Source organism: Phyllostomus discolor, chromosome 5, assembly GCF_004126475.2.
Source record: "Phyllostomus discolor isolate MPI-MPIP mPhyDis1 chromosome 5, mPhyDis1.pri.v3, whole genome shotgun sequence".
NCBI lineage: Eukaryota > Metazoa > Chordata > Mammalia > Chiroptera > Phyllostomidae > Phyllostomus > Phyllostomus discolor.
In genome coordinates this window covers 99,930,649-99,956,454 of record NC_040907.2, presented here as the reverse complement: position 1 = coordinate 99,956,454, position 25,806 = coordinate 99,930,649, and the positions used below count along the sequence as shown (strand labels likewise).

Below are 25,806 nucleotides of genomic sequence, written 5' to 3'. Positions count from 1 at the left end.
TACTGAGGAGTATTGCGTAAATGTACCAGTTCCTTGATCCATTCCTTTACTAATGGGCACTTACAGTACCAGGCTACTGTAAATTCTGCAGCTACAAACATCAGGGTGCAGAGGTTCTTTTGGATTGGTGTTTCAGGGTTCTTAGGATGTAATCCCAGCAGTGGAATTTCTGGGCCAAAAGGCAGTTCCATTTTCAGTTTTCTGAGAAAACTCCATACTGTTTAATACAGTGGCTGCACCAGTCTACATTCTCACCAACAGTGCACTAGGGTTTCCTTTTCTCCACATCCTCTCCAACACTTGTTTGTTGCTTTGTTTATGATGGCCATTCTGACTGGTGTGAAGTGGTATCCCACTGTGGTTTTAATTTGCATCTCTCTGATGGCTAGTGATGCTGAGCATCTTTTCATATGTCTCCTCAGAGAGATGTCTGTCCAGGTACTTTGCCCATTTTTTAAATTTCAGTTCTTTGTCTTCCTGGAGTTGAGTCCTGTGAGTTCTCTATATATTTTGGAGATGAAACCCTTGTCTGAGGTATCATTGGCAAATATGTTTTTCCATAAAGTTGGTTCTCTTTTCATTGTAATGCTGTTTTCTTTAGCCATGCAGAAGCTTTTTATTTTGATGAGATCCCATTTGTTTATTCTTTTTTATGTCCATTGCTCTAGGTCACGTATTAATGAAAATATTGCTACGTAGAATATGTGAGATTTTCCTGCCTATGTTCTCCTGAAGGACTTTTAAGATGTCACAAGTTATATTTAACTTATATTTATGTCTTTTATCCACCTTGAGTTTATTTTTGTGTAATGTATAAGTTGGTGATCGAGTTTCATTGTTTTGCATGTAGTTGTCCAGATCTCCTAACACTATTGTTGAAGAGGCTATTTTTACTCAATTTTATACTTCTCCTGCCTTTGTCAAATATTAATTGACTGCAGAGACTTGGGTTTATTTCTCGGCTCTCTAATTCTGTTCCATTGGTCTATGTGTCTGCTCTTATTCCAGTGCCAGGCTGTTTTGATTACAGTGGCCTTGTAATATTGTTTGATAATTGGGTATTGTGATACCTGCAACTTTGTTCTTCTGTCTCAGAATTGCTGCTGGTATCGGGGTCTTTTATGATTCCTTGTAAATTTTTGAAACGTTTGTTCTATATCTGTGAACTATGTCATTGGTACTTTAATAGGTATTGCATTGAATCTATAAATTACTTTGGGTAGTATGTTCATTTTCATGTTAATTTTTCTGACCTGTGAACATGGTATATGCTTCCATTTTTTGTGTCTTCCTGAATTTCTTTCTTCAGTGCTGTGGAGTTTTCTGTGTACAGGTCTTTTACCTCCTTGGTTGGGTTTATTCCTAGGTACTTTATTTTTCTTGTTGCTATATCGAATGGGATTTATTCCCTGATTTATGTTTCTGACATTTCATTGTTGGTGTACAAGAATACCTTTGATTTCTGCATATTGACTTTGTATCTCGCTGTTTTGCCAAATTCACTTACTAGGCCTAGTAGTTTTTTGGTGGACTCTATAGGATTTTCTTTGTACACTATCATGTCATCTTCAAACAATGACAATTTTGCTTCCTCCTTTCCAATTTGGATGCCTTTTATTTCTTTTTCTTGGCTAGGACTTCCAATACTATGTTAAATAGGAGTGGTGAAAGTGGGCATCCATGTCTTGTTGTTGATCTTAGGGGGAAGCTTTTAGTTTTTGGCCGCTGAGTATGATGTTGGGTTAGGTCTCTCATATATGGCCTTTATTGTGTTGAGGAGTGCTCCCTCTATTCCCAATTTGCTGAATGTTTTTTATCATAAATGGGTGCCATACCTTATCAAATGCTTTTTCTGCATTTATTGATATGATCATGCAATTTTTGTCGTTCTTTTATTTGGTGTATTATGTTTATTGATTTGCAAATATTGTACCATCCTTGCATTTCTGTGATGAATCCACTTTATCATTTTGTATGATCTTTTTAATGGATGCAGTTTGCCAATATTTTGTTGACAAACTAGTGTTTGTGTTCATCAGTGATATTGGCCTGTAGTTTTCTTTCTTTGTTGTGTTGTTACCTAGTTTTGGGATTAGGATGATGCTGGCTTCATAAAAAAAGTATGGGAGTCTTCTGTCTTCCTGGATTTCTTGGATAGTCTGTGAAGGATAGGGGTTAGCCCTTCCTTGAATGCTTTCTAGAATTCTCCTGTGAAACATCTGGTTCAGTGCTTTTGTGTACCAGGTTTTTCTTTCTTCTTTTTTTTTTTTTTTTGATTACTGCATCATTTCATCACCTGTTATTGGTCTGTTTAGTCTTTCTGCTTGTTCTTGATTCAGTTTTGGAAGGTTATATTTTTGTAGAAATGTGTCCATTTCACCTAGGTTCTCAAATATCTTGGCATATAGTTCTTTGCAGTAATTTCTTACAATCTTTTATGTTTTTCTGGTATAGTTATAATCTCTCCTTTCATTTCTGATTGTGTTTATTTGGGTCCTCTCTTTTTCTTGATGAGTGTGCTTAAAGGCTTGTCAATTTTGTTTATCTTTTCAAAGAACCATGTCTTGGATTTATTGAACCTTAGAATTGTGCTCTTAATGTCTAATGTTGTTTAATTCTGCTCTGATCTTGGTTATTTTCTTCCTTCTCTTTGCTCTGGGCTGCCTGTGTTGTTGTTCTTCCAGTTCTTGTAGGTGTAGTGTTAAGTTGTTGATTTGAAATGTTTCTATCTTTTTTATATATGCTTATATTGCTCTACACTTCCCTCTCAGAACTACTGTGGATGTGTCCCATTAGTTTTGAATTGTTGGGAGTTCATTTTCATTTGTTTCCAGAAACTTTTTGATTTTTTCCTTGATCTCATTCTTAACTCGTTGTTTGATAGCGTGGTGATCAATCTCTGTGAGTATGAATTTTTTGAGTTTTTTACTTGAGTTTGGTTTCTAGTTTCAGATCCTTGTGGTGGAAGAAAATGCTTGATATGATTTCAGTTTTCTTGAATTTGTTGAGGCTTGTTCTGTGTCCTGTCATGTGGTCTGTCTTTGGAGATATTCCATGTTCATTTGAAAAGGATATGTTTTTTTTTTTTTCTTTGGGGTGAAAGGCTCTTTATATATCAGTTAAGGCTATTGTTCAATGCTGCAGTATGTTTGTTGATATTTTGTTTGTAAGATGTATGTGTTTTTGACAATGGAGTATAAAATCCCCTAGTATAGTTATTTGCTGTCTATGTCTTTCTTGAAGTCCTCCAGGATTTTTCTTATATATTTGGGTACTCCTCTGTTGGGTGCATATATATTTACAATGTTTATGTCTTCTTGATTGATTCTTCTTTTGAGTATCATGAAGTGACCTTCTAGGTCTCTTTTTATGGCCCTTGTTTTGAAGTCTATTTTGTGTGGTATGAGTAATGCTACCCTGGCTCTTTTTTCCTGTCCATTTGCTTGGAATATTTGTTTCCAGCCCTTCACTTTGAGTCTGTGTAGGTCTTTTGTTCAGAGGTGGGTGTCTGGTAGGCAGCATATGTATGGGTCATGTTATCTTGTTGTTGTAAGTACAGTTGTCTGCATTACTCCCCATCACACCCCACCACCGCAGCCATCCCTACCTTCCTCCCCTGGTTTCACGCCCCCTTCGTTTTATTCATGTGTTTTTTTATAATTGTTCCTGAAAACCCTTACCCTCCTTGTACCCGCCTACCTCCCCTCTGGTTACTGTCAGATTGTTCTTAGTTTCCATGTCTCTGGTTATATTTTGCTTCCTTGTTTGTTTTGTTGGTGAGAATCTAGTTACAGGTGAGATCATATGGTATTTATCTTCACCACCTGGCTTATTCCACTTAGTATAATGCTTTCCTGTTACAACTATGCTGTTGCAAAAGATAGGAGCTCGCTCTTTGTTTCTGCTGTGTAGTATTCCATCAAATAAATGTAACATAGCTTTTTGATCCATTCCTTTATTGATGGGCATTTAGTTTGCTTCCAGCACATGGCTATTGTAAAGTGTGCTACTATGAACATTGGGTTGCAAGGTTCTTTTGGATTGGTGTTTCAGTGTTACTAGGATACAATCTCAGTAGTGGAATTGCTGGGTCAAAAGGCAGTTCCATTTTCAGTTTTTTGAGGAAATTTTATACCGTTTTCCACAGTGTCTGCACCAGTCTGCATTCTCACCAACAGTGCACCAGGGTTCCCTTTTCTCCACATGCTCTCTAACACTTATTGTTTGTTTTTTGGTTATGATGGCCATTCTCATGAATGTGAAGTGGTATCTCATTGTGGTTTTAATTTACATCTCTCTGATGTCTAGTGATGCTGAACATCCTTTCTTATGTCTCTGGACCCTCTGTATGTCCTCCTTGGAGAAGTACCTGTTCAAGTCCTTTGCCCATTTTTTAATTGTGTTCTTTGTCTTCCTGGAGTGGAGTTGTGTGAGTTCTTTTTATATTTTGGAGATAAAACCCTCGTCTGAGGTCTCATTTACAAATATGTTTTCTTATACAGTTGGTCCTCTTTGCGTTTTAATGCTGTTTTCTTTAGCTATGCATTTCTTGTGTCCATATTTGATTACAGTTGTTATATGTTCTTTTTTTCTTTCTTTTTTTTTTAATTCTACCACCCTCTTTGTGAAGGTTTAACATGAATCTTCTGGGTGTTTTTTAGTATATTTTATGGATTATGCTATTCCAGTTTTCCCAATTTTCCCCCCTTTATCCCCTCTCCACCCTGCACCCCACAATCCTTCAGCAGTATCCTGCCCACTTGGTTCACGTCATGGATTGTACCTATAAGCTGTTTGAGTTCTCTGTTTCCTAGATAATTTTTGACCCCTCCCAATGTATTTAATGCCTACCAAGTATGCTTCTTCTTCCCTGTACCTTTCTCCCCTATTCCTTTCTTCTCCTTCCCCACTGAAAACCCTCCATGTGACATCCATTTCTCTGATTCTGTTCCTCTTCTGATTGTTTGCTTAGTTTTCATTTTCATTGTTTATCTTCTTTTTAGTTTTTTAGGTTCATCTGTTGATATTTGTGAGTTTGTTTGCATTTTACTGTTCATATTTTTTTTATTTTCCTTTCTTAGGTAAGTCCCTTTAATGTTTCATATAATAATGGCTTAGCGATGATGAACTCCTTTACATTTTCCTTATCTGGGAGGCACTTTATCTGCCTTTCCATTCTAAATGATAGCTTTGCTGGATAGAGGAATTTTGGATGTAGGTCCTTGCCTCTCCTGCTTCACATACTTCTTTCCATCCCCTTCTTACCTGCAAGGTTTCTTTTGAGAAACCAGCTGATAGCCTTATGGGCACTCTTTTGTGGGTAATTCTTTCCTTTCTTTTTGCTGCCTTTAAGATTCTCTCTTTATTTTTAATCTTGGGTAGCTTAATGATGATGTGCCTTAGTGTGTTCCTCTTTGGGTCCAATTTCTTTGGAACTGAGCTTCCTGGACTTTTTGGAAGTCTATATCCTTTGCCAGATTGGGGAAGTTTTCCTTCATTATTTGTTCAAATAAGTTTTCAATTTCCTGCTTTTGTTGTTCTTTTTCTGGCTCCTGTATAATTCAGATATTGGAACGTTTCAAGTTGTCAAAAAGGTTCAGAAGTCTCTCTTCATATTTTTGAATTCTTGTTTCTTCATCCTGTTCTGGTTGGATGTTTATTTCTTCCTTTTGTTCCAGATCGTTGATATGAGTCCTGGTTTCCTTCCTGTCACTGTTGGTTCCCTGAATATTTTGCTTTATTTCATTTTGGGTATCTTTCATTTGTGCTTTCATTTTTCGAACAAACTTAATCTATTCTATGAGCACTTTGATTATAAGGGCTTTAAATTCCCCATCAGATAGGTTGGCTATCTTCTTATCGTTTAGCTCTCTTCCTGAGGCTTTGCTCTGTTCATTTGGGCCATATTTCTTCATATTTCATTGTCTTGGTGCACCTGTTAAGTTGTAAGGGGGTGGGTTCTTAGGTATTCCCCAGGGCACGGCAACCCTTCTTGGTGCACTGTGGATCTGACTGTGGGTAAGGGGCCAGAGAGGGAACAATGCAGCTTGCCTGCTTGTCTCTAGTGCACTTTCTTTTCTTTTTTTTTTTAATATTATGTTAGTTATATATCTATGTTTATTAGAGAGATTGTTCTCTTATTTTCCTGTTTTTTTTTAAAGATTTTATTTATTTATTTTTAGGGAAGGGAGAGAGGGAGGGAGAGAGAGAGAGAGAAAGAGAGAGAGAGAGAAAGAAACATCAATGTGCGGTTGCTGGGGGTCATGGCCTGCAATCCAGGAATGTACCCTGGCTGGGAATTGAACCTGGGACACTTTGGTTCCCAGTCCGCGCTCAATCCACTGAGCTATGCCAGCCAGGGCTTTCTAGTGCACTTTCCTTTGGACTCTTATGTAAGACTGGGAGTTTTTCCCACCATGCCAACTGCCATATTCTACTGTCAACTCTTGAGTCTTAGTTTATCCTTAAGTCAGCCCTGTCCGTGCACCCTGCTCCCTCACCACAGTCAGCCCTGCCCCGCGTGGTCCACTGCCTCACTGAAGTTTCTTAGCCAGACCCGCCCACACAGTCAACTGTCTCACAGCGGCTTCTCTCTGTCCACTGCCTTACTGGTCTGGTTGTTCCATTTGACTGTTTCTTTAGTTACGTGGTTGTTGGAGTTCCTTGCAGTTTGATTTTCTGGCAGTTATGGTTGTTTATTGATTTTAGATTGGTTGTTACCCTTCTTTTGGTTGTGCAAGGAAGTGAAGGGTTTCTACCTATGCCTCCTTCTTGGCGGAACTCCTGTCATGTGTTCTTGATCAATCCTTCTCTTGAGTATCATAAAGTATCCTCTTGTCTTTTTTTATTGCCTTCTTTTTTTTTTTTGAATCTCGTTTTTGTGATATAAGTATTGCTGTCTTGGCTTTTTTATTCTGTCCATTTTCTTGGAATATTTTTTCAGCTCTTTACTTTCAGTCTTGTACATCTTTTGTTGTTAGGTGGGTCTCTTGTAGGTATTATATATGTGTGTCATGTGTTCTTAAGTATTCAACTACCCTCTGTCTTTTGATTGGTGTATTTAAATCATTTACCTGTAAAGTTATTATTGATAAGTACTTCATTTTCCCCTTTTGTACCTGTGTTCCCCAACTCTTACTTGTTTTATTCATCTTCTTAAAGCAGTTCTTGTAGCATATCTTGCAGCAGTTCTATTTTGGTGGAAGTGTATTCTTTTAGCCTTCTTTTTTTATGAGAAACTCCTTATTTCACCTTCTGTTTTAAATTAGAGCCTTGCTGGGTAGAATAGTGTGGGTTACAGGCCTTTGCTTTTTATTACTTGGAATATTTCTTGCCATTCCCTTCTGCCTTGTAGTGTTTCTTTTAAGAAGTCACCTGTTTTCCTATTGGAGTTCCCTTGTATCGTACTTCATGTTTCTCCCATGCTGCATTTGAGATTCTTTCTTTCATTGAATTTTGCCTTTTTATTTATAATGTGTGTTTGAGTGGGCCTTCTTGCATTCATCTTCACTGGCACCCTCTGTGCTTCCTGGATTTGTGTGACTTTTTCTCTCTTCAAATTAGGGAAGTTTTCTATCATTACTATTTCAAACATGTTTTTTATCCCTTCTCTTCTTTTCCTTCTGGTAATTCTATTATACCGATATTATTACATTTCATATTGTCCTGCAGCCCCCTTAACCCCTCTTTCTTGTTGTGTCTTTTTTCCTTTTCTTTTTCTTTCTGAGAATTTTTTTCTACCTTGTCCTCTAGTTGGTGAATCTCTCCTCTACTCCATCTGGCCTGGTTTTAATTCCTTTTACTGTGTTCTTTTGTTTATAAATTGTGTACTTTATTTCCTCTTGGCTTTTACTGATATTTTCTATGTCCCTTTTCATGCTGATTAGTTTGCAGTAAGTTCCATGCAGCTTTCGTATTGTTCTTTGTAGTTTGCACTAAGCTCGTGCTTTGTCGTTCGAGCTTCCTTATAACTATTGTTTTGAACTCATTGTCTGATAGTTTACCTGTCTATATTTCATTTAGCATTTTTTCTGAGACTTAGTTGTTTTCTTCCTTTTGGGTTTGTTTGTCTCCCCATTTTATGAGAGACTTTTGTTTTTTGCTTTTACTTCTTAAGTGATCTGCACTGACTCCCTGTCTTTGTGGTGTGAACTTCTATGGTAGTATACTTGATTCAGTGGTGTAGTCTCCTTGATCTCCTGAAGTGGATGCTGTTGGGATGTCCTTTATGCCATTTATGTAGGCTCTCTGGATGTAATTGGGCATTAATTGTTGTTGGTCTGTTATTTGGTATGTCGTTCCGTCCACGTGTCTGACTGAAGGTAAGTGCACCCAGTGTGTCTTGTATGCTGTTGTGCAGGTGCTGCCAGATCAAAACCACAAATCCCAGGAAAGAAACCCACACCTGTGAATATATCTCCCCTGACTCCTGCAATCCCACTATCAACAGCAAGTGTACCAGTATTAATAAGTATGTAAAGCGATTAAGACTATTGTAAGAAAGGGTAGTCAATATGAGATGACTTACTGAAAGAACAGTGATTTTGAGAGGGGAGAGGGAGGATTAGGGAGTTGGAGTGATGTGAAGAGAGAATGTAAAAACTTACATTGTAAAGAAAGGGAATAACAAAGGTGGAATGGAGTAAGAGAAAGGAGTTCTAAATTATTAGGTTTAAACAGAAAGTTAAAAAAATAACAAAATAAATTGAGAGAGAAACAGAAAATAAAGTGAATAAATAAAAAAATAGGGAACAAATTGGAGAAAAAGGTCCACCACAGCAGTGTCAACAACAAATGAGCTAAAATTAGTATAAGTGGGATGGCAATAAGAGGGGGGAAAAGAAAGAAAGAAACACTTAAGACATGATGTCTAGAGGAAAGCGAAGTGATTTTGAGATAATAGAGTCAGAGGGAATACTAAGAGTGAGAAATGAAAACCAGGGTAAGTTAAGGAAAAAGTAAAATTTGAGATGAAAAAAAGAAAAGGCAGGATGAAAGAAATAAAACTAGGCTAAGACAGAGAAATGTTAAAATTTGAGCCAAAAAAACCCAGAACAGACTGGTGAAGGTGGAATGTTGTAGGCAAGGGGAATGGTAAAATTTGAGATTTGAAATACAAAAATAGTGAAGATCTAGGGATAAAATTGACAAAATGCAACAACAACTACCCTATCCACATCCAACGAACAAAGATTGCTAAAGGTGGAGAGAGAACATGGATATTTTAAGAGAGGGAAAAAGAATGTCAAATGTCCATTGACAAAAAGTTGGTTTTGAGAGGCTGGACAGGGGAGAAATAGTAAGAGTGGAGAATGGAAACGAGTTGTAGTGATAGAGAAAGCAAAATTTAAAATGAAAATAATAAGAGGAAAGAAGTTAAAATGGGGTAAAAGAAGGGAGGAACAAAGTATGAGAATTGAAATAAAATGTAGTGACTTAATATGTACAACCTTGAAGGATAAGAAATGAATTTTAAAAATCCAAACAAGAAAGAAAATATCTCAAATTATGGAGAAGGCATGGTGGATTTTGTCTCAGTAGCATCTAGTATTTACCTCTGTTTTTTCTTTCTGGATCCTTCTCTGGTGATGTCAGATATTGACTTTGTATAGCCTTAGGCAGTCAGTTTGAGACTTCCAGGGATCTACCATCTGTGGCAGACTCCTTCATTTCTTAATCTAGTCACTCTATACTCAGCAGTCAAGTTTAAGCACCATGGGTGGGGCAGAGTCCCTCCTGGGGGCAGGGTTATTGCTTTCCCTCAGGCTAATGTTACTCACAGGTGAGTGGTGTACCTGAGCAAGATGGTCTCTGCAGTTGGGGATGACACAGCCCTGGGATCCTGGTGGCTTTTCTCTCAGCCCTCTCCACAAAGCCACGATCCCCAGTCTTTCCTTAAGCATTTTAGGCCACTCTTTCTGTCCCTGCCCTTTGCTGGAGCCCAGGGTAAATGGCTGCATATGAAAGCTTTAAAGAGCTCTTTGCATCTCAAGCCATCAGTGTCTGGCAGAGGAAAACCCTACTGCTTTTTGCCACTGGATGTTATTTGTGTACTTTTCAGGCTGTGGTGGTTTGCCTGGGGAGCACAGCTTTGGGTTTCCACCCCACTCTTCTCAGAGGAATCCCCTAGATACTTAAATATCCTTCTGGGACTTCAGCTGCCTCTTGTGGGTATTCAGCCTGCCCTCTCTAGTCTCTGCCACACTATCTACCAGTTATGTTGTGCTGAATCTATTTATTTTATCTGTCTGTGGTTATAAGGCTTCTCTCTTGTTATTGTTCATTGTTTATTTCTGATGATTTCTCCATAATTTAATTGTAATTCCACATTGGTCCTGGGAGGAGGTTAGTGTAACTTCCACTTACTCCTCTGCCATCTTGGATCCTCTATTCTTTCTTTCCTATTACTCACTTTGGGCTTTGTTTATTGTTCTTTTTCAGGTTTCTTTAAGAGTAAAGTTAGATTGGTCATTGAACTTTTTCATATTTCTTGAGATAAGCCTGTAATGCTACGAATTTCTGTCTTAGGACTGTATTTTCTGTTTTCCACAGATTTTGGGTTATTGTGTTCTTGTTTACCTTTTTTTTTGAGGTATCCTTTGATTTCTTCCTTGATCTCATTTTTGACCCATTCATTGTGTACTAACATGTTATTTAGCTTCCATGTCTTTGCATGTTTTTTAGTGTTCTTCTTGTGATTGATTTTTAGTTTCATAGCATTGTGGTAAGAGAAGATGCTTCATGTGATTTCAATCTTAAATTTATTGAGACTTCTTATATGTCTTAACATGTGGTCTTCCTAGAAAACGTCTCGTGTGCACTTAAGAATCATGTATATTCTGCTGCTTTGGGATTACATACTCTGTAGATATCAGTTAAATCTGTTTGATCTAGTGTGTCATTTAAACCCGCTGTCTCCTTGTTGATTTTCTGTCTGGAAGATCTATCCATTGAAGTTAATGGGGTGTTAAATCCCTGACTATGACTCTCCCTTTATGTCAAACAATATGTGCTTTATATAATTAGATAATTAAAATTGACTTCAAACAAAGACTGTAAAAAGAGACACAGAAGGATACTTCATAATACTAAGGGAAGAATCCATCAAGAAAACATAAACATTGTACCATATATGCACTCAAATACATAGGGAAAATCTAGGAGGACTTCAGAATGATATGGACAGCAACACGCTTATATTAGGGGATTTTAGCACACCCTACTGTCAACAGTGAATAAATATTCCAAACAAAATATGGTAAGAATATTGTGGCACTGAATAGTGCCACAGATCAAATTGACTTAAGTGATATATATGTGTGTGTGTGTGTGTGTATACATGTGTGTATATACACACACACACTTTTCATCCCAAATTTTTCATCCCAAAAAAGAAAATACACATTCTTTTTCAATGCACATGGAACATTTTCAAAGATAAGTCACATGATAGGACGCAAAACAAGACTCAACAAATTCAGGGAGATTGAAATTATAGCAAGCATTTACTTGGACCACAAGTGCCTGAAACTAGAAACCACTCTCAAGGAAAAAACTCAAAAACATTCATATTCTTGTAGATTGAATAGCATGCTATTAAACAATGAATGGGTGAATAATAAGATCGAGGAAGAAATCATACAGATTCTGGAAACAAATGAAAATGAACACACAACAGTTGAAAACCTATGGGACAAGGCAAAGGCATGCCTGAGAGGGAAGTTCATAGTGATATGGGCCTACCTAAAAAAGATGGAAACATTTCAAATAAACAACCCAATCCTACACCTACAAGAAATGGAGGAAAAACAACAATAACAAAAAAGCCCAGAGCAAGTAGGAGGAAGAAAATAACTAAGATCAGAGCAGAATTAAATGACATAGAGATTACAACAACAATGCAAAGGATCAGTAAATCCAGGAGTTGGTTCTTTGAAAAGATAAACAAAATCTACAAGCATAAAGGAGACTCATGAAGAAAAAAACAGGCCCCAAATAAATAAAATCAGAAATGAAAGAGGAGAAATCACAACTGATAACTCAGAAATACAAAGGAGTGTGAGAAATTATGATGAACAACTATATGCCAGAAATTTAACCTAGGTGAAATGGACAAATTTCTAGAAAAATATAATCTTCTAAATCTGAATCAAGAAGAAGCAGAAAGACTGAACAGATGGATACCAACTGATGAAATCAAAGCAGTAATCACCCCCCCTCCCCAACCCCCACGCCACACATACCAAAGCCCTTGTCTGGATGGTTTCCCAGGAGAATTTTACAAAAGATTTAAGGAAGAGCTAATCCCTGCCCTTCACAGACTACTCCAAAAAATTAAAGTAGAAGGAAGACTCCCAAACTCCTGAATGAGGCCAGCATTACCTACTGTAATCCCAAAGCCAGATAGAGATACAACAAAATAAGGAAATATAGGCCAGTATCACTGATGAACATAGAAGCTAAAATGGAGACCACTGTAGTTGAAAAACAATAAAAAATATAATTAATAAAAAATAATTATAAAAAGTATTCAAGTGCTCCTATGTTGGGTGCATAAATGTTTACTAGGTTTATGTACTTTTATTGTATTGTTTCCTTTATCATTATGTAGTGTCAACCTGTAGCCTTGGATTTGTTGTTTCATTTTTTAATATATATTCTATTGATTCTGCTATTATAGTTGTCCCATTTTATCCTCCCCTCTATTCCCCTCCACCCTGTACCAACCCTCCCACCATCATTCCCCCACTTTAGTTCATGTCCATGGGTCATACATTAAATTTTTTGGATTCTCCATTTCCCATATTATTATTAACCTCTCCCTGTCTATTTTGTACCTACCATTTATGCTTCTTATTCCCTGTATCTTTTCCCCCATTCTTACCTACCCCCTCCTCCCTGATAACCCTCAATGTGATCTCTATATCTTCGAATCTGTTCCTGTTCTAGTCATTTGGTTATTTCGGGTTTTTTGTTTCTGTTGTTTTTGTTGTTTTAGGTTTGTTTGTTTTTAGTTGTGAGTTTTTTGTCATTTTACTGTTCCTGTTTTGGATCTTCTTTTTCTTAGATAAGTCCTTTTAACTTTTCATATGATAAGGGCTTGGTGATGATGAACTCCTTTAACTTGACCTTTTCTGGGAAGCACTTGATCTGCCCTTACATTCTTTTTTTTTTATTTTTTATTTTTTTATTTTAATCATTGTTCATATACAGTTTTCTCCTTTTTACTCCCAATCCAGTTCCCCCTCCCACCCTCCCCACTTCCCTCCCATTACCACCCTCCCCTTAGCTTATGACCCTGTGTCCTTTAAGTTTGTTCCTGCGAACCCTTCCCATTGTCCCCTTAAATTCCCTCTTCTCTCTGGTCACCGTCAGCCTGTCCTCTATTTCAGTGACTTTGGTTATATTTTGCTTGCTTCTTTGTTTTGTTATTTAGGTTCCTGTTAAAGGTGAGATCATATAGTATTTGTCTTTCACTGACTGGCTTGTTTCGCTAAGCATAATGTTTTCCAGCTCCATCCACGCTGTTGCAAAGGGTAGGAGCTCCTTCTTTCTTTTCTGCTGCATAGAATTCCATTGTGTAAATGTACCATAGTTTTTTGATCCATTCATTTACCGATGGGCATCTTGGTTGCTTCCAGCACCTAGCTATTGTAAATTGTGCTGCTCTGAACATTGGGATGCATAGGTTCTTTTGAATTGCTGTTTTAGTATTCTTAGGATAGAGTCCCAGAAGTGGAATTGCTGGGTCAAAAATCTGCCCTTACAATGATAGCTTTGCTACATAGAGTAATCTTGGATGTAGGTCCTTACCTTTTATGACTTTGAATACTTCTTTGCAGCCCCTTCTTGCCTGTAAGGTTTCTTTTGAAAAATCAGCTGATAGTGTTATGAGAACTCCTTTGTAGATGACTACCTTCTTTTCTCTTGGTGGTTTTAAGATTCTCTCCTTATCTTTGATCTTGGGTAATGTATTATGATATGCCTTGGTGTGTGCTTCCTTGAGTCCAACTTTTTTGGGACACAGCTTCCCGGACTTCCTGGAAATCTATTTCCTTTGCCAGATTGGGGAAGTTCTTCATTATTTGTTCAAATAAGTTTTCAGTTTCTTGTTCTTCTTCTCCTGGCATCCCTATGATTTGGATATTGGAATGTTTAAGGTTTTCCCAGAGGTTCCTCAGCTTCTCCTCATTTTTTTCAGTAATTGTTTCTTCATTCTGTTCTGGTTGAATATTTATTTCTTTTTTGTGGTCCAATTCATTGATTTGAGTCCCAGTTTCCTTCCTGTCACCGTTGGTTTCCTCTTCATTTTCCTTTATTTCATTTTTCATAGCCTTTACTTTTTCTTCTATTTTGTGACCATATTCAGCCATTTCTGTGAACATCCTGATTACTAGTATTTTGAACTCTGCACATGATAGCTTGGTTATCTCTTCATCACTTAGTTGTATTTTTTCTGGAGCTTTGATCTGTTCTTTAATTTGGGCTGTATTTTTGTTTCTTGGTGCACCTGTTATGTAGTGAGGGGCAAAGCCTTAAGTATTCGCCAGATTGGGGCAACCCCTGTGCCTGCATTGTAGAGTTGTATGTGGAGGAGGGGTCTGACAGGGAACAATGCCAGTTGCTTGGCTCTTGGCAGGCTTTCTGTCACTTCCCCTGTTTCCCACAAGCAAATTGGGCCCTTCTGGTGCTGATTCCTGGGTGGGTGGTTTTGTGTACATTCTAGGATCCTCTGGGTCTCTCCAATGAATTCTACTCTGAGGCCAAGAGTTTCTTCTGCTTACACAATTCCCACATGTTTTTACAGCCAGAGGTTTTGAGGCTTTATTTCTCTGCACTGGAACCCTGGTTTGCATCGTCTGTTTCACTCCTCAGCTGTTCCTCCCAGTCTATTTGCATGCGAATGTGGGACCACACAGTCCTCCAGCCACTACCCTGCCATGAGTCCTCTCCACATTGCCTGCCCACCTCTGCCCCTCCTCCTGGTCTGGATGAATGTTTCTTGTTTTACTCCTTGGTTGTCAGACTTCCACACAGTTCAATTTTCTGGTAGTTCTGGTTGTTTTTTGTTTTTAAATTTGTTGTTGTCCTTTGGTTGTATGAGGAGGCAAAGCGTATTTGCCTATGCCTCCTTCTTGGCTGGGAGTCCTGTAGCCTTGGTTTTAAAGTCTTATATTTTGTCATATATAATTATTCCTATCCCAGTGTTATTTTCCTTTTCATTTGTAAGAAATATCTTTTTCCATCCCTTTTCTTTGAGCCTGTGTGTTTCTTTTGTTCTGTGGTGGGTCTCTTGTTGTGGTGACCCATCATATATGTGGGTCATGTTTTTTTATATGTTCTGTGACCCTATATTTTTTGATTGGAGCATTTCTGCCATTTTGATTTAAAATGATCATTGGTAGATACATATTTAATGTCATTTTATATTTTTAACTGTGTTCCTTTTAGTTTTTTTTCTTCCTCTTAAAGTTAGCCCATTAACATTTGTTGTAATACTGGTTTGGTGTTAACAAACTTCTTTATCTAGGATGCTCTTTATTTTTATTTCAATTTTAAATGATAGCCTTTCTGTTTTAAGTAGCCTTGTTGTAGGTTCTTAGTTTTCATCACTTTGAATATTTCATGACAGTCCCTTCTGGCCTGAAATGTTTACTGGAGAAATCAGATGGCCTAATGGAAGCTTCCTTGTAGGTAACTAACTGCCTTTTTCTTTCAGCTTTTAAGATTCTTTCCTTGTCTTTAAGCTTGCCTTTTTAATTTTGATGTGTCTTTGTATGGTCCTCTATGGGTGTGTCCTGTTTTGGACTCTCTGTACCTCCTGCACTTGTGTTTTTTTTTCCTTCACCGGGTTAGGGAAGTTTTCAGTCATATTGCCAAATAGGTTCTTGATCCCTTGTTCTCTTCTACTCTTTCTGATATCATTATGATGGGTATGTTGTCATGCTTTATATTGTCCCAATGGTCCCTTAATCTGTCCTTACTCTTTTAAATTCTTTTTTCTTTTTGCTACTCTGATTGGATGGTTGTTTTTTTTACCTTGTTCTCCAAATCACTGATTTGATCCTCCCTTTCATCTCACCTGTTTATTCCTTTCAGTGTGTTATTTATTTCAGATTTTGGATTCTTAAACTCTGACTGGTTCTTTTTTATGGTTTCTATGTCTTTTTACATATTGTTGAGCTTCCTTATAATCATTACTTTGAGCTAGCTGATAAATTGCCTCCATTTCATTTAGTTTTTCTGGAGAATTCTTGTGCTTTCATATGGGGCTTGTTTTTTTGTCTTTCCATTTTTGTTGACTCTATTTGTTTCTATGTATTAGGTAGATCTGCAAAGACTTCGCTGCAGGCCTATGTCTGATGCTGGCCTGTGATTGGCTGTGAGCAATGTGTTTGCAGCTATCAGTGATCTATAGCTTGTGGTTCCCTATGCTGGGCCAGGGTGTGTACAGAAAGGACCAAGCTGTGCATCAAGGTTGGTGTTTACCAACAATGGGCCCCAGGGAGGGTCTGGAAAAGTTTCAAAACACCCTCCAACTGTAAGCTTCCTGTTAGACTGAGTCACTGAAAGAACCTCTTGCTGTACTCCTGAGCAGGGCTTAAGCCCCACAGGGTGGGGCAAGAAAGATTCCTGTAGATGGGGCTATTATTTCCCCCTAGGTCGATGCTGCATGGATGGGAGTCCTCTGCAGAAGGAAGATGGCCTCTGCATTATGACTGAGCACAGGGATAATTGTGGCTGACCCTTCAGCTTTCTTCTCAGAGCCACCACACCAGACTCCCTCATGTGACTCTACTCTACTGTCCCTCCTTTTGCTAGAACTCAGGATAACTGTGAAATTTTGTGTTTTAGCCCTTTAAGGGGGTAACTGCTTCTCTAGTCATTTTTCCATGGTAGACAGAAACCCTGGTGCTTTTCATGGTGGGATGTTATCTGGGTGCCTTCCCCAGTTTTGTGCTCTATGCTGAAGAGACCACCTTGGCGTTTAGACCCCGTACTTATCAGGGGGAAGCTCACCTCATGGCCACCAAAATATCCCTCTGGAACTTCATTAGTTGCCTGTGGGAGCCTAGCCAACCCTGTCATGCCTCCTCACTTCCTACTATTCTTAATATGGTGATGTGGTGGTTTCTTATGTAAATCATTTGTCAGATGGCAGGATTTTGTTCTTTTTTATTACTAATCATGGTGGTATTGATTTGCATTTTTCTGATGGCTAATTGAATTCAGTTTTGCACATGCTTATTTTGTGCTGCTTGAAATATGTAGGTTGAAATGTTAAATAGGTAGTTTGGACTTGAGTTTGGGGCTTGGGAGAAAAAGCTGAGTAGTTGTAGGTTAGGAACAATTAGCCATTGTGTGAATGGAACCAAGCAGAGAGAGAGTGAAAAATGATAAAGTGACTTAAGCTGAAATCTTGAGGAAAGTTAGTAATTAAAGGACAGTGGATTAAGCAAGGAGACTGAGAAGCCATGGTTAGGGAGATGGAAAACCAGGAGAATGTGGTGTCGTGGAAGCCAATCAAAGAGAAACTTTTAAGTTGGAAGAAAGGGGCAATAGTATGAAAGGTTGTTGAGGACTGGGCAGCAATTTTCAGAATTTGTCATAAGTAAGACATTTCAATGGGAGTACATGGACTGAGGCCACATTAGAATAAATTGAGTGATTGTGAGGTAAAGAAGAGGGCTCAGAAAATGTTGACAGAGTTTTAAAGAATTTTATGAAGGGTAGGAGTTAAGGTGGGTGCCCTCAAGAGTTTTAATTTCAGATGAGATGGAAGAGATTGAAAATATTACAGTGATAGTCAGTATAGCACTATCCATTAAAGAAGGTAGAAGGCACTGAGATTGGAGTATTTTTAATGGAGAGGGAAAGAAAAATGTGTATGTACTGAGTGCAGGGGCTTGATGTTCCCTTCTGCTATCTTCTGTTTTCCCTGTGAAGATAGAGATGAAGCTATCCACTCCAAATGGCATAGGAAGGAATGTGTTTAGAATGGAGAAGGTTTGAAATAAACACTGTGGAGAATGGGAGAGACAACCATGAACACAGCAAAGATTTCCGACTGCATTAATAACTCAGTAAAGGTGTGAGACCATGAATTCACAATGCTACTACTTTTTATGGTGTGTAGTTTTTTTCCAGTGGTATTTAGCAGTGTAGCACTGGGTCAGGGAAGATGGCTAGTGCTTTAGTTCAAGACAGGGGTTTTTTAGCTCAAAGTAAAGGAATGGAGAGCATAGGAGGAGAGTATCTTGTTAAGTTGAACTGGAGCATGGAATTTAAGCTGAATAGGTGATTAATTCTGTATAGTACTGATCCATTTTGGACCTCAAATTTCTAGAGTTACTGTAGTATAATCTCACTATGGTATTATCATTAAAACAGTTAAATCAGACATTTTATTGTAGTGTGAAACTTCAGCACAACAGAAATTTGCTGAAGAACTTCAAAAGCGAGAACGTTTTTTAGTTGAAAGAGAACAAATGCTGTTCAGACATGAAACTTCTTTGAGTAAAATGAAAGGAATGGAAGAAGAGGTACTTGCAAAATTTCAGATTATAAAGGAGGTAAGTATATAGCATTTGATTTTAGAGTTTCTCTTTTTTCTCTTAATTTAGATTTACTAGTTATTAGTATTTTGCCTCATATGCTTTATTTCTTTTCCTAACCCACTTCTCTTCTTCTCACTGATACACACACACATTTTTTTTTCATTTGAAAGTAACTTGCAAAAATCATGACACAAAACCCCTAATTCCTTCGTATTTTGAATGCTTATTTTTAGGAGTATTTCCTAGAATAAGTGCATTCTCCAGCTGTTATCATATTAGGAAATTAGTGTTAGTTAAATAATTTAACTGTTTATATTCACTTTTCCAATTGGCTCCCGAAATGTCTTTTAATATTGTTTTTTGTTATTTTTTGATCGAGGAAATAGACATAATTCATGCATTATGTTTGATTTTTATATATTTTTTGGTTTCTTCAAATCTAGAGCAGTCAACTTTACCAATTTTTGGTTTTTGTAAGACTTTTCTTTGAAGGTTCTAGGCCAGTAGTCGTATACGAGCATGTCATATTCTTATTTGCCTTATTGTTTCCTAATGATTATATTCAGATTAAATATTTGTGTATTTGTATCAAGAATGTTATATAGGTGGTATTGTATCCTTTATTTCATATTAAGAGATATGAATAAGTTACATAAAGTAGAATTCTTTGTTTTGAAATATGCATACAATCTTGTAACATCACCATAATCAAGATAATAATTCTAGTTCCCAAAGTTCTCTTATGCTCCTTTGTAGTTATCTTTATCCCTTATTCTCAGCCTCTAAAAATGACTGATCTATTTCTGTCCCTGTAATTCTGCCTTTCTCAGAATATCATGTTAATAGAATCATTACATGATTTTTCTTTATCTTTGGTGTAGGCTGCTAAAACTCTCAAACTCTGCCTTTCACGCCAGGGAAACCAGGAAAAGGGGCCCCTGTAAATGACAGAGTGTGGGGAGAATCTTGGTGATGAGATTAGAAAGAAGATCCTTTCACTGTGGCGTTTATGAATTCATACAAATCTGGGTTACCCTCAGTCTGCATAGCACAAACCAAAAGCTGCAGAATAAAGGTAGAAGGATCAGAGTGCACTTTAAAAATACCACCCAAGTCTCAGGTTAACTCCCTATCACCAATGCTGGAAGTGTGGAAAAGAATGACAGGAGCATAGTAAAGGCTTTGAAAACTGAACTCAGATTTAAGCCATTGTCTGAATCTCAGACTAAGCCGTAAGTGGCATATACAAAAGTCAATGTCAAAGAAACACTACAAAAGCTTTGAAAAGTGCACAGAGATTGGGTCATTGCCCACGAAAGATAACAAAGTTCTAACTGGGCTCACTACTAAAAAAAGTTAATAATAAAACCAATATTCTCCAGAGTGTTATAACAGGATTCAGAGTCAACACAACATACTATCTAAAAGGTCCTGGATACAATGCGCAAGTCCTTGGACATGTAAAGAACCAGACAAATGTGACTAAGCCTCAAGATATAATGCCAATCCTTAGATGGTCCATATATTGGATTTTTAACTATGTTCCATGAGGTAAGTGTAAATAAATGCAAAGGGAAAAACAAATTCTCATGAGAAAAACTAAAAGTTAAGAAAAAATATACTGGAAATTTTAGAACTTTAACATACCAGAAATAAATAATTCACTAAATGAGCTCAATAGCAGCATGGAAGTGGAGGAAGAAACACTGAACTTGATAGATAAATAGCAAATTTGAAGAATACAAAAGAAAAAATGAGGAAAACGAGAAAGACCTCAGAAATATGTGGGGTAAGAGTAAAAAAACCTAACATACAAGTAATTAGAAATCCAAAAGGAGAAGCAATTGGAACAGAAAAAATATTTGAAGAAATATTGGTTAAAAACAACCCAAATTTAGTGAAAGACATAAATTTACAAATTCAAGCTGTTCATTGAACTCCAACAGGATCAATTCAAAGAAGAGCATGCAGAGATACAGCACAATTAAATTGCTGCTGAAAACCAAAGGTAAAGAAAAATCATGTCATGATTATATTATCATGACATTCTGGGAAAGGCAGAATTACAGGGACAGAAATAGATCAGTGATTTTTAGGGATTGAGAATGGGGGACAAAGATAACTGGGTGCTAGACAAAAGGAAAAGAAAAAAAAACCCTAGGAAACTACTTACTTTAAGGTACTTCACCAAGTTATCATTTCTCTTCACAATTCCCTGCTTTGTTTTACTTTTACAGAATATACTTTTAACAATTTTTGTGTTTTGTCTGGGGTTTTTACTTGTAATCACTAAGAGAAATAGGAGGTTATAGTGGGTTTATCTTGCCATACTGCAAATGAAACACATATTGTATGTTTTTAATATCTTTTGAATGTGTAAAACGTTGGAAATGAGAATATTAACCAGGTTTATAAAACAAGTATATTTCTTTTAATTATATTTTTCAATTACAGTTTATATTCAGTATTATTATGTATTAGTTTCAGGTGTACAGCAGCATAGTGGTTAGACAATCATATACAATACTTTACAAAGTGTTTCCCCCAATATTTCCAATACCCAGTTGGCTGCATAGATGGTTTACAGTATTGTTGAGTACATTCCCTATGTTGTACTGTATATCCCCATTACTGTTTTGTAACTACCAATTTGTACTTCGTAATCCCTTTACCTTTTTCAACTAACTCCTTAACCCCCCTCTCCTCTGGCAACCATCAGTTTGTTCTCTGTGTCTATGAATCATAGAAGTTTATTTGTTTATTTTGTTTTCTAAATTCCATATAATAAGTGATATCATATATTTGTTGTTCTCTGACTTATTTGCATAATATCCTCTAGGTCCATCCATGCTGTCACAAATGGTAACATTTTTGTCTATTTTTATGGCTAATAATTCCATTGTAAATATGTACCAAAACTTTTTAATCCATTCATCTGTTGATGGGCACTAGAGTTGTTTCCATTTCATGACTTGTGTAAAAAATACTGCAATGAGCATAGGGGTGCATATATTCTTTCAAATTAGTGTTTTGGGTATCTTCAGAGATACATAGTTGAAGTAGAATCTCTAGATCAGATGAATTTAACGCACCTATGTGATTACTTGGAAGAACTCATGTTTTTTATTTCATATGTAAATTTGCATTTTTTAATACATTGGGAATAGAGAGTTAAAGGGGAAAGAAATAATATATTTTAAGTATATTTTATTGATTATGCTGTTACAGTCTTCCCAATGTCTCCCCCTTTATCTCCTCTCCACTCTACACCCCCCAACCCTCCAGTTTTACCCCCCTTAGTTCATATCTATGGGTTGTACATATAAGTTCTTATGCTTCTCTGTATCCTATACCATTCTTAACCTCTCGCCATCTATTTTATGCCTACCAATTATGCTTCTTATTCCCTGTACCTTTACCCCACACTCTCCCCACTGAAAACCTTCCATATGATATCCAGTTCTCTGATTCTGTTCCTGTTCTAGTTGTTTGTTTAGTTTTTGTTTTTGTTTTAGGTTTAGTTGTTGATAGTTTGTTGATGAGTTTGTTGTCATTTTACTGTTCATAGTTTTTGATCTTCTTCTATTTCTTAGATAAGTAAGTCCCTTTAACATTTCATATAGTAAGGGCTTGGTGATGATGAACTCCTTTAACTTGACCTTTTCTGGGAAGCACTTTATCTGCCCTTTCTTTCTAAATGAGAGCTTTGCTGCATAGAGTGATCTTGGATGTAGGTCCTTACCTTTCATGACTTCATATACTTCTTTCTAGCCCCTTCTTGCGTGCAAGGTTTCTTTTGGGAAATCAGCTGATAGTCTTATGGGCACTTCTTTGTAGGTAACTCTCTCCTTTCTTCTTGCTACTTTTAAGATTCTCTCTTTATCTTTAATCTTGGGTAACTTAATGATGATGTCCCTTGGTGTGTTACTCTTTGGGTCCATTATCTTTGGGACTCTCTGAGCTTCCAGGACTTCCTGGAAGTCTATTTCCTTTGATAGACTGGGGAAATGTTCCATCATTATATGTTCAAATAAGTTTTCAACTTTTTGCTCTTGTTTTCCTTCTAGCACCTGTATGATTTGGATATTGGAAAGTTTATGGTTGTTCCAGAGAGGTTCCTAAGCCTCTCCTCATGTTTTTGAATTCTTGTTTCTTCGTTTTTGGGGGTTGGGTGTTATTTCTTCCTTTTGTTCCAGATCGTTGAGTCCCAGTTTCCTTCCTGTCACGGTTGGTTCCCTGTATATTTTGCTTTATTTCACTTTGGGTAACCTTCATTTGTTCCTTTATTTTGTAACTGAGCTCGATCAGTTCTGTGAGCATTTTGATTACCAGTATTTTAAACTCTGCATCAGTAGTTGGGCTATCTCTTTGTGGCTTAGCTCTTTTTCTGGAGTTTTGATCTGTTCTTTCATATGGGACATATTTCTGTGTCTTGGGGCACCTGTTTTGTTGTGGGTGGGGCTTTGGTATTCACCAGGGCAAGGCAGCCCTATTTGCTGCCTTGTGGCGCTGTCTGTGGGGGAGGGGTCAGAGAGGGAACAATACAGCTTGCTTTGCTCTGCTCTAGCCCCACTTTCCAATGAATTCTGTCCTATGAGACTGGGAGTTTCTGGTGCCATGGCAACCCCCACGTAGTTTGCAGCTAGCTTGAGTCTTTAATCTCCCACTCGACCAGCCCAGCTTCATTGGTGCAGTCCACCACCATGCTGTGGGTCCCCTAAGCCAGCCCTGCCTCTCTTGTGCTGCCCACAGCCTGTCCCCTGTATACTCTTCCTTGCCACAGGGTCCTCTCCATCTACCTGATTGCCCATCTCTCTCTGTTCTACCAGTCTGGTGAATGTTTCTTGAACTCTTTGTTTGTCTGAGTTCCGTGCAGGTTGATTTTCTGGCACTTCTGGTTGTTTATTGTTTTTAGATTGCTTGTTATCTTCCTTTTGGTTGTGCAAGGAAGCGAAGGGTTTCTACCTATACCTCCATCTTGGCCAGAATTGAAAGAAATAATATTCATACTTCAAGTGGAAAACATGCTATCTCATTTAAAAGTAATTAAAGAAGAAACTGATTTGAATCTTTTATAAAACTGATTAAGGAGAGTCAAATAGTTTTGGGTCAGAATAATTTTATTATGTATATTAATTTTTCAAGATTTAAAACAATTTCCACAGCCCTGGCTGGTGTAGCTCAGTGGACTGAGTACAGGTCTGTGAGGCAAAGGGTCGACAGTTGGATTCCCAGTCAGGGCACATGACTGGGTTGTGGGCCAGGTCCCCAGCAGGGGGCATGCAAGAGGCAACCAACCACAAGTTGATGTTTATCTCCCTCCTTTTCTCCTTCCCTTCCCCTCTCTCTAAAAATAAATAAAATCTTTTTAAAAAAACCCAATTTCGACTGCTTTATGAGAACAAGAAATTACTTTGTTCTGTTTGTGGACTAGTTCTACTCCTTAAAGGTAACTTAACCTCCTTTTTAATGTATAAAGCTATAAATAACTCATTATTATTTTGAAAAGGATCCAAAATTCTTTGTTTTATAATTCCATTATGTCAGTAGAAGTTATTTGATTGAATTTATGTGGTGAATTTTTCTGAGCAAAAGCTTTATTGTTGCTTAATTTGTATAATATGTTTTAATTAGGCATTCACAAGTGCTTTTAATGCTTGGTTTGTACTTTGATCGATTATACAGTTTTTATAAGTTATTTGCAATATTAGTTATGTGTGTTTAATATGCAGATTAAATTTCTTTTGATTCAGGGGGTTGTAATTTTTAATTTATGTTCAGTATCATTAGTGACAGGCAAACCGTACCTAATTTTTTGATAATATTTTTTTTCCTCCTAGCAACATGATGCAGAAGTTGTACACTTAACTGAAGCTCTTAAGGAAAAAAACAGAGAATGCAAGAGGCTAAGGTCTTCTTTTGATACTTTGAAAGAATTAAATGAGTACTTAAAAAAACAGGTAAGACCTATTTTAGTATTAGATTATAAGACATTCTTAGAACTATATGGTTTGTATCTAACAAATTATAAGTCAGTCTTAGAACACCTTCTGGCTAGAGAAATTTTTTTCCAATTACTAATTTTTATATATGTCATCATCTAGTTTTATAATGTTTTTATGAAGTATATTTTATTGATTATGCTATTACAGTTGTCTCATTTTTTCTTCCCTTTATTTCTCTCTGCCTTGCACCCTACCTCCCACCAGCATTCCCCCTCCTTAGTTCATGTCCACAGATCGTACATGTAAGTTCTTTGACTTCTCTATATCCTATACTATTCTTAACCTCTGTCTATTTTGTACCTACCATTTGTGCTTCTTATTTCCTCTACCTTTTTCCTCGTTCTTCCCTTTCCATCTCTCCACTAATTTTCTTAGGTAAGTCACTGTAACATTTTGTGTAATGAGGGATTGATGATGATGAACTCCTTTAACTTGATTTTATCTGGGAAGCTCTTTATCTGCCCTTTCATTCTAAATGATAGCTTTGCTAGATAGAGTAATCTTGGTTGTAGGTTCTTGCCTCTCATGACTTTGAATACTTCTTTCCAGCCCCTTCTAGAAGGGTTCTTTTGAGAAATCAGCTGATAGTCTTATGGGCACTACTTTGTAGGTAAGTCTTTCCTTTTCTCTGGATGCTTTTAAGATTCCCTCCTTATCTCTAAACTTGGGTAATGTAATGATGTGAGCTTCCTGGACTTCCTGGAAGTGTATTTTCTTTGGTAGATTGGGGAAGTTCTCCTTCAATATGTTTTCAAATAAGTTTTCAATGTCTTGCTCTTCCTCTTGTTCTTCTGGCACACCCATGATTTTGATGTTGGAACATTTAAAGTTGTCCCAGAGGTTCCTAAGCCTCTCCTCGTGTTTTTTTTTTCAATAATTGTTTCTTTATTCTGTTCTGGTTGAATGTTTATTTCTTCCTAATGCTCCAGATGATTTGAGTCTGGTTTCCTTCCCTTCACTGTTGGTTCCCTGTATATTTTGCTTTATTTCACTTTGCATAACCTTCACTTTTTCCTCTATTTTGCAACCATACTCAACCAGTTCTGTGAGTATACTGATTACCAGTATTTTGAATTCTCCATCTGATAGGTTGTCTATCTCTTCAACACTTCATTCTATTTTTGGAGCTTTGATCAGTTCTTTCATTTGGGCCATATTTTTTTTGTCTTGATTTGAATTTTATGTAGTAAGGGACAGAACCTTAGGTGTCCTCCAGGGCGGATCCAGGTCACTACGTTGTGGGA

At 37.2% G+C, this 25,806-nt stretch overlaps 1 protein-coding gene across 9 annotated transcripts in view; it reads left to right on the top strand.

Moving 5' to 3' along the window:
* CCDC138 (coiled-coil domain containing 138) overlaps positions 1-25,806 on the top strand; it is a 147,080-nt gene that overhangs the window by 14,619 nt on the left and 106,655 nt on the right. For 8 of the 9 annotated variants that reach the window (XM_036026626.1, XM_036026620.1, XM_036026621.1 and 5 more), the window contains exons 4-5: positions 18,414-18,572; positions 24,398-24,517. In XM_036026626.1, the coding sequence (XP_035882519.1) occupies positions 18,414-18,572; positions 24,398-24,517 (279 nt within the window). The remainder of the gene's footprint in view (positions 1-18,413; positions 18,573-24,397; positions 24,518-25,806) is intronic. The other variant, XM_036026623.1, reaches the window with a different exon arrangement.